Here is a 9742-nt window from a genome sequence, read left to right as displayed (position 1 = left end):
AGAAGCTGAAACAAGAGGCAACCATAGTTAAAACCGATGACTTGGTCCGACCAATCGGCCTCCATGCTGCAGGACTGCTTCGATGATATCAACTGAAATGTCTTCCATGATGAGGATGTTTCCAAGTTCACGGATGGGGTCACATGCTTCATCCTTAAGTGCATGGACAATGTCCCCCAGAAGTCGGTCAGGGTCTTCCCAAACCAGAAACCCTGGATCAATAGTTCCATGTGAGCAGCACTTACAGTGTGACATTGAGCTTACATCGCTGGCAATCAGCAGGAGCTCAAGAAAAACAGCTATGATCTGTGCAAAGCTATCAAAGCTGTGAAACAATAATACAGAGACAATATTGAGTCAAGATTCACAATGAATAGCACACATGACTCGTGAGAGTTGCATACCATCGCAGACTTGAAAGCCAAACGTAGTAGTGCTGCCAACATCGCGGCCTCTCTCCCAGATGAGCGCAATCGCTTTTACGCTCTCAGTCTCCGAGGAAAGCCACGGCTACGACCTGCAACCTGGTCATCTCTGAGGCTGAGGTATGCAAATGTTTCCAAAGAGTGGGCAGTCAACAAGGCTAAGAGACCGGTGGGTACTCAGGATGTGTGCAACACAACTGGCAGGTGTGTTTACAGACATTTTTTATCTCTCCCTCTCCCGGTGTAGAGTGCCCTCCTGCTTCAAATTATCCATCATTGTCCCTGTACCAAAAAAAACCAAGGTAACATACCTGAACAACTGGCGTCCTGTTGCACTCACCTCAATAATAAGCAAATGCTCTGAGAGGCTGGTCAAGGACTACATCTGCAGCATGCTACCACCCACACTGGACCCACTACAATTCACCAACTGACACAACTCATCGACAGACAATGCAACAGCCACAGCTCTACACGCCGTCCTTACACATCTGGAGAAGGATGCTTATGTGAGAATGCTGTTCTTGGACTACAGTTCAGCATTCAGCACAGTAGCTTCATCCAGGCTCGACAGGAAGCTCAGAGACCTTGGCCTCAACCCTGCCTTATGCAGCTGGAGCCTGGACTTCCTGTCAGGTTGCCAGCAAGTGGCAAGAGTGGGTTCCCTCACCTCCACCATTCTGACTCAATACAGGAGCCCCTCAGGGCAGTGTACTGAGCCCCTTCCTTTACTCCCTGTATACCCATGACTGTGTCGCCACCCAGAGCTCCAATCTGCTAATTAAATTTGCCAATGACACTACATTGATTGGCCTAATCTCAAACAATAACAAGGTGGCCTACAGGGAAGAAGTCATCTCTCTGACACAGTGGTGTCAAGAAAACAACCTCTCCCTCAATGTTGCAAAATCAAAGGAGCTGGTTGTGGATTACAGGAGGAATGGAGATGAGTTAACCCCTATTGACATTAATGGATCTGGGGGTGAGAGGGTAAACAGCTTCGTTCATTGGCATCCACATCACTGAGGACCTCACGTGGTCTGTGCATACCAGCTGTGTGGTGAAAAAGGCACAACAGCTCCTCTTTCACCTCAGCCGGTTGAGGAAGTTTGGTAAGGGCCCCAAAATTGTCAGAACTTTCAACTTTGTAAAATAAAGAAAAATACTGCAAAATGTCAGTGTGAGGAGTGGTGTGCCACATAGTTTCACACCTTGTAAGGCATGAAAATGCCCGACGCTGGCCTCTCAGGTCTGAGTCAATGTCATCATCATCGTCAGGCAATGAGGAAAGAGCATTGGTCAACAGTCAAATGCAGCACAATTCCCCACAACCGAACTCCTGGGGCTGTCCAACTGTTCCAGTCACACAAATGGTGTGACTGCATGAGGAAGGAGAAGTTTGGGTGGTGAGTATGTAACTCCTGGATCTGCCACAATTGACAAAACACAGATCAAGACTATGACGGATGCTCTTTACTTACTTGGAACAGAACAAATGAAAGGAATCCCATGATCCAAAGAAAAAAAACATTTCACTTGATTGGCACCCACCAAACCAATCATCCAATTGGCACTCATCCACCATCTTAACCAATTACCCTCTCCAGCATCGGAGCTTTATAACTGGAAGCAATACTGCTGGTCATCAAACGTTAGCATGGATATTGGGTGCAAGTTGAATAGGGAGTTAACATTGGCATGTGGCAAAGGTAATGTCGCAGTAGTTATAGGGGATTTAGCATGCAGGTGAACTGGGAGAATCAGGTTGGTGCTGGACCCCAGGATAGGGAGTTTGTAGAGTGCCTACAGGATGCATTCTTGGAACAGCTTGTACGAGAGCCGACCAGGGACAAGGCTATTCTGGATTTAGTCTTGTGTAATGAACAGGATTTGATAAGCAATCTCGCAGTAAAGGAGCCATTAGGAGGTAGTGATCACAATATGATAAACTTTTATCTGCAATTTGAGAAGGAGGTGTCAGTGTTGCAGATGAACAGGGGAAACTATGGAGCCATGAGGGAGGAGCTGGCCAAAGTTGACTGGACGGATAGCTTAGCAGAAAAGACAGTGGAACAGCAATGGCAGGTATTCTTGGGAATAATGCACAAGGTGCAAAATCAGTTCATCCCCCAGAGAAGGAAGGATTCAAAGGGGGGAAAAGGGCCACAGTGGTTGACAAAGGAAGTCAGAGATTGCATAGCATTAAAAAAAAGGAAATATGACAGAGCTAAGGTGAGTGGGAGGACAGATGATTGGGTAGTTTTTAAGGAACAACAGAACTTAACTAAAAAGACAATACGGGGAGAAAAAATGAGGTACGAACGCAAGCTAGCCAGGAATATAAAGGAAGATAGCAAAAGCTTTTTTAGGTATGTGAAGAGAAAGAAGATAATTAAGAACAATGTTGGGCCCTTGAAGAATGAATTGGGTGAAATTGTTATGGGTAACAGAGAAATGGCAGAAGAATTTAATAAGTACTTTAGATATGTCTTCACTAGGGAAGACACAAGCAATCTCCCAGATGTATGGATGGGCCAAGGACATAGGGTAACAGAGGAAATGAAACCTCTGACTGGCATTAGGAAGGAAACGGTGATGAATAAACTGATGGGACTGAAGACTGACAAATCCCCAGGTCCAGATGGTCTGCACCCTAGGGTACTAAAGGAGGTGGCCCTGGAAATTGCGGATGCATTGGTAATCATTTTCCAATGTTCCTTAGATTCAGGATCAGTTCCTGAGGATTGGAGAATGGCTAATGTTATCCCACTTTTTAAGAAAGGAGGGAGGGAGAAAACAGAGAACTATCGACCTGTCAGCCTGACATCGGTGGTGGGAAAGATGCTAGAGTCCATTATTAAGGATGAAATAGTGGCATATCTAGATAGCAGTGATAGGATTGGGCAGAGCCAGCATGGATTTACCAAGGGTAAATCATGCTTGACTAATCTGTCGGAGTTTTTCGAGGATGTAACCAGGAAGTTAGACGGGGGAGATCCAGTGGATGTAGTGTACCTCAATTTTCAGAAGGCATTTGATAAGGTCCCACATAGAAGATTGGTGGGTAAAATCAAAGCTCAGGGCATCAGGGGGGAAGGCATTGACATGGATAGAAAACTGGTTGGCAGATAGAAAGCAAAGGGTAGCGGTGAATGAGTGTTTCTCGGAATGGCAGGTGGTGACTAGTGGGGTGCCATAGGGCTTGGTATTGGGACCACATCTGTTTACCATTTATGTTAACGATTTGGATGAAGGCATAGAAAATAACATCAGCAAATTTGCTGATGATACTAAGCTGGGTGGCAGTGTGACATGTGATGAGGATGTTAGGAGAATTCAGGGTGACTTGGATAGGCTGGGTGAGTGGGCAGATACTTGGCAGATGGCGTTTAATGTGAATAAGTGTGAGGTTATCCACTTTGGGAGTAAGAACAGGAAGGCAGATTATTATCTGAACGTTGTAGAGTTGGGTAAGGGAGAAATACCAAGAGATCTCAGAGTCCTTGTTCATCAGTCACTGAAGGTGAATGAGCAAGTGCAGCAGGCAGTGAAGAAGGCTAATGGAATGTTGGCCTTTATTACAAAGGGAATTGAGTACAAGAGCAAGGAAATCCTCTTGCATTTGTACAGAGCCCTGGTGAGACCACACCTGGAGTATTGTGTACAGTTTTGGTTTCCAGGGTTAAGGAAGGACATCCTGGCTGTAGAGGAAGTGCAGCGTAGATTCACGAGGTTAATTCCTGGGATGTCTGGACTGTCTTACGCAGAGAGGTTAGAGAAACTGGGCTTGTACACACTGGAATTAAGGAGATTGAGAGGGGATCTGATTGAAACATATAAGATTATTAAGGGATTGGACAAGATAGGGGCAGGAAATATGTTCCAGATGCTGGGAGAGTCCAGTACCAGAGGGCATGGTTTGAGAATAAGGGGTAGGTCATTTAGGACAGAGTTAAGGAAAAACTTCTTCTCCCAGAGAGTTGTGGGGGTCTGGAATGCACTGCCTCGGAAGGTAGTGGAGGCCAATTCTCTGGATGCTTTCAAGAAGGAGCTAGATAGGTATCTTATGGATAGGGGAATCAAGGGATATGGGGTCAAGACAGGAACCGGGTATTGATAGTAATTGATCAGCCATGATCTCAAAATGGCAGAGCAGGCTCGAAGGGCCGAATGGTCTACTTCTGCACCTATTGTCTATTGTCTATTGTATTGTCAACATGAACCTGAAGGGCAACTTTTTCACACAGGCTGGTGTAGCAGAGGCAGGAGCAATAATGAGGTTTAAAAAGACATTTGGACAGGTACATGGATAAGAGAGGTTTGGAGGAATATGGGTCAAATGTAGGAATGTGGGTCTAACATGTTTGGCATGGATGAGTTGAGCCAAAGGGTTGGATTCTATGCTGTATACTCTTATGCCTCTATCTCATCAGAGTTTCTTCAACTGCACTTCTCATTTATGTTACCTCTAACACCCAAAAGACCAACAACACCCCTGGGTACAAGCTACTGGCTACAGAGCAATCGCTGTGATTGGATAGAGTATGTATTGTCATCAGAACCCTGGAGCAGATGTCAACCAGCACCAAGGTTTATATATAATCTTTGCAAGGACAATTAGGGATAGATTGCCTTGGCATCAAAGTCTTACTTTACATGCTGGAACTTTAAAAAATGCGCACCCTTACACAAACCAGATAAAGATTTCACCTTTCACCTGGAGATCAATTATTTTGTTTTATTTAGAGGTACGGTGTGGAACAGGCCCTTCCAAGGTTTTGAGCCTCACTGCCCGGCAACCCCCGATTTAACCCTCGCCTCATCATGCAACAATTTACAATGACCAATTCACCTACTAACCAGTGGGAGGAAACTGGAGCACTCAGAGAAAACCCACGCATATCACAGGAAGAACGTACAAACTTCTTTTGGATGTCTTCAGAATTGATCTCTGATCTCCAATTCCCCAAGCTGACCACTGCACTACCATGGCTCTGAATTATCGCGTCATGTGCTGCTGGGCATCAGCTCAGCACAGCGTGAGGACTGAATCTGGGACCATCTGTCTTTTGTGCTAACTAGGGCTGCAGTTTACTGTCTAACTCTGTCACCTCTAAATATGAAATAAGGTGCAAATATGAAATCAGGGCTCTGTGCTTAGCCCCCTAAGCATAGCCCGAATGCCATATTCAAGTTTGCTGCCAATGTTGGCCAAATCAAAGGTGGTGAAGAATCAGCATCCAGGAGGGAGACTGAGAACCTGGCTGACTGGTGCCACAACAGCAATCTCTCACTCAATGGCAGCAAAACAAGGAGCTGATTATTGACTTCGGGAGGAGGAAACCAGAGGTCCTCACCGGGGGATCAGAAGAGGTAGAGAGGGTCAACAACTTTAAATTCTTTGGTCCTGGACCTTAGAAGTCTGCGAAGATTCAGCATGTCATCTAAAACCTTGACAAACTTCTAGTGATGTGATACTGACAGGCTGCATCACAGCCTGGTATGGAAGCACCAATGCCCTTGAATGGAAAACCCTACAAAAAGTAGTGGATACAGCCCAGTCCATCACAAGGAAAGCCTTCCCCACCATTGCACACATCTACATGAAGCGTTATCACAGGAAAGCAGCTTCCACCATCAAGGACCTGTACCACCCAGGATATGCTCCCTTCTCACTACTGCCATCAGGCTCTTGAATCAGAGGGGATAACTTCACTCATCCATCACTGAAATGCTCCCACAACCTATGTGATTCACTTTCTAGGACTCTTCACCTCATGTTCTCGATAATTTCTGATTATTTATTTATTTATTTTCTTTTTGTATTTGCACAGGTTTGTAGTCTTTTTGCACATTCCTTGTTCGTCCACCTGGTTGGGTGTGGTCTTTCATTCATTCTATTATGGCTATTGGATTTATTGAGTTTTCCCATAAGAAAACAAATCTCATGTTGCATATAGTGACATATATGTACTTTGATGATAAATTTACTTTCAATTTTGGTTGAGCGCCTCCTTCTTTGGCATCATTCCATGAGCCAGAAGGAATGGGAAGGGAAAGTTTGGTAAAATGCAATGATACACCCCCTAGTGGCTGAAAGTGGAACAACAGTGGAGTTTGCTTCATTCTCTGCTTTCAATTATTGCAATGCACAATATCAAGTAACTAACTGGAATGTAAATTAGTTTTTATTGAGTTACAGCTTTTATTTTTCAGAATTCAAAAAAACATTTTTGAGATGTGGGTGTGACTGTATTAGTGTTATATACTTTTCCTGAGAACTCAGTGGAGAGATAGTTGCTGCAGTTAGTATCAGATACATGTGGGCCAGACTAGCTCATGGGTGGTAAGTTAATTTCTTTTTAGGATATTGCCCAACCAATTGAAATTTCATTAAACTAGCACGTGGGATATGCATTCAGAACTAAAAGTAAAGATTTTTTTTCTTTCTCTCTATCGAGTAGTTTAGTACCTCGTGCTTAGGTTTCGGACCTCAACACACATTGCTTCCTCCCTTCTACAGGAAATTGAAAGTGTGCATCTGTATATGTGCACATGTGGTAAAAGAGGTAGAGGATCATTGATCTTGAAAAGCTGATATATTTCAAAGCAAATAGTTGTGACGACTGGATGCTGCAGTAGCAAGTGGTTAATGTGACAGTGCTGATGTTGGTGTCGGTGAGGTCTAGTTGCAAGGAGGGTGTGGACTTCAAAGGACAGTCCTCCATCATAAGCAACATTTGCTAATGCTTGTGGCAACAGTTAGGTGGAAGTTGTTGGGAACATGGCCAAGAGGAGGAGAACAGTGGGAGCTACAATGGGGGAGCAGTGAGAGTTCTTCTGGAATCCTCATTGGAGAGAGGATGGAAACTTCTTTAAACTTGGTGTACCTTGTAGAAACTTTGCAGAAGGGTAGTACAGCAGAACCACAAGAGACTGCAGATGCTGGAAGTAGACCAGAACTCTGGATCCTGCTTCTGGGGGCACACCCACCCTGATGTTCTGAACCCCAATCCTGACTCCACCCACATACAACCTGCCCACAGTCCGGCCTCTGCACTCAGCCACACTCCCAATCCTTAACAACTGGCACACACAAATTTCCACTCTGGTTACAACAGAACATTGAGAGAGCAAGATGCTGATCCATCAGGATTCCTGAAGAATTGGATGCCAAATTACTGGATTTTTACTAAGTTCTTGCAGCCTGGTCATTAATATTGCACAGCAAAAATAAACAATGTTGACCTTCTGCTGCTCTTTTCATCTCCAAATTGCCTGTCACATCTCCATATTTGAAAGTCTGTGGGCAGAATGAGTGAGGAAGTGTACTGCAGTATTGTTAACATTAAACCCAACTCTTGCCCAGGTAGCATGATACCAGGAATTAATTTCCTGCATCTCCTTGCACGTTATCCTAAGAAAGAACTTGTGCTTTTACCAGGTAGCCGGTGACTTGGCAAAATTGAGTGTAAGTGGCGGCCAGTTTGCAGTTAACAAGATCTCAGCAGAGCCCGGGGATGGAATCCCGTGTCTCTACAGCAGACAGGGCACTTGCTGGTTATTTTGACTGCCTCAATGAAGACCTTCTAAAGATACCGGGAGACAGAAATGTGGCAACCTCTTCTGCCGCCTCTAATGTCGAGGATACAGTGGTGCGCGGCAGAATTTTGATAAGTCGGGGGCAGTGCAGGTTAAATGTAAATATCATGCAGACCTGCCCTCACCATGCTGAAGAGTGCGACCGATTTGCCACTTTAGCGGCGGAGCGCAACTGGTTTAATAGCACAAACTGTCAAATACATCAGCGCGTCACAGAATAGTATACTCGCACTGAAGATGGCTAACAATGCAGTGTTTCACTCTCCAGAAAGTTGGATCAAACTCTGTTGAACAGAGCAGCTGACATGACTTCGTTCAACAGACTTGCTTTCATTCTGAAATATTTGACACACTCACGGGAAACTTTAAAACAGAAGGAAATACCTCCGCACCGACAAAAAAAAGAATTCGGCGTGGGGGGGTGGAGTTGTTGAGAAAGGAGGCTAAATAGTCCCTGTTGTGTGTCTGAAAGGCCATTAGTGGAAAGCAGTTAATCGGGGTGAGGGAAAGCTCGGAGTGGGGTTGAGTACCAGGCGGCGGAAGGGGAAAGGGGCGGTGTGGGGAGGGGCTGCTCCGGCCGCGGAGGTGGAGGAGGAGGAGGAGTGCGCGCGGGTGACGCGGCCGCCGAGAAAGTTACTCCGAGTTCTAATGTCGGCAACATTGTAGCAGGGGCGGGTTCGTGGCCGCTGGCGCCCGGCGACTCGACTTTCTCTGGACTCGCTCACCTTATTCCCCAGCTGGTTTATATGAGGATTCTTACTCGGAGGGAGCTGCTGAGAGATGGGAGCCGGCCGGCTTTGGATCCACTTTTGGGGCGTGCTGGGGATGACGGCTGTCTGTGCAGGTCAGTAGGCAAGGCGCTAGGGCTGGGGTGGTGGGTTGTTTGAGCGGCTTGAAAAGGGGGTAACAGGTCAGGATCTGGTTTCAGGTGGCCAAGCGTGGTTTAAAGCACGGCCTTTCGCCAGCCTCCTTGTTTCTTGTCCGGTTCCCTTTTCTCAAACAAACTTCTGACAGATTTCCATCGCGAGAACGTGGGTGAACGGTGGCGGTGTGAAGAGAAGGCAGATTCGCGTCTCCCATACTGTATTGTGACCCGTGTGGGCGCTTAAAATAGAAACTGCAAACTTTTCTGTTTGAACGCCGCAACATCGCCAGTTTTTTCGGTGCCCGGGAATACAACGATTCTCTTCATCTCTTCTCCCCCCACCCCCTTCACAGAGAGGAGATTCTATTCACTCCTTCCAACCAGCGGTGGAGGCATTGAGTTGGTTTGTCTCTTCCCTCCACTTAGTAAAACTTCTGTAACAGATTCTGGTCAACTAAGTTGAATTTCGTCACCGGGTTCTCCATCTTAAAACTCTGCCGCAGACCCTGGGGAGTAAATAAAATGAGTTTGCGCTTAGAGGAGTGGACCCCACTTGTGTTACCGTGGAGTATCTGCCCCCCTCTGCTTTCCTTCAATTTTCTTTGCGCTGTTAAACTCGTGGAGTTTGTCGTAGACTTGACACTACTTGCACGGCGAGATAGTTTAAAAAGTGGTTTCAAATCTGGATTCAGCCTGTGTCGGTTTGCAAGGGGTTCTTTCCCCTCCCCCGCTTCCCCTCTGTGATTTTTTTTGGATAAGGAAAGCTAGTTTTAAAAAGTTCGACAAATGGTATCGTCAACGTCAAGAAAGGAACTGAAAGATCACACGGTAGTAATGACAACGTGGAAAC

The 9742-nt window shown here is 45.8% G+C and overlaps 1 protein-coding gene across 1 annotated transcript in view; it reads left to right on the top strand.

Moving 5' to 3' along the window:
• Nucleotides 1–8624: 8624 nt before the first annotated feature.
• LOC140737288 (neurogenic locus notch homolog protein 2-like) overlaps nucleotides 8625–9742 on the top strand; it is a 205347-nt gene continuing 204229 nt past the window's right edge. The window contains exon 1 of the mRNA XM_073063678.1: nucleotides 8625–8871. Coding sequence (XP_072919779.1) covers nucleotides 8808–8871 — 64 coding nt within the window. The 5' untranslated portion in view covers nucleotides 8625–8807. The remainder of the gene's footprint in view (nucleotides 8872–9742) is intronic.

This window comes from Hemitrygon akajei, chromosome 12 (assembly GCF_048418815.1).
Source record: "Hemitrygon akajei chromosome 12, sHemAka1.3, whole genome shotgun sequence".
Taxonomy (NCBI): domain Eukaryota; kingdom Metazoa; phylum Chordata; class Chondrichthyes; order Myliobatiformes; family Dasyatidae; genus Hemitrygon; species Hemitrygon akajei.
Note: the sequence above shows the minus strand (reverse complement) of the source record. Positions and strands in the feature narration are given on the sequence as shown.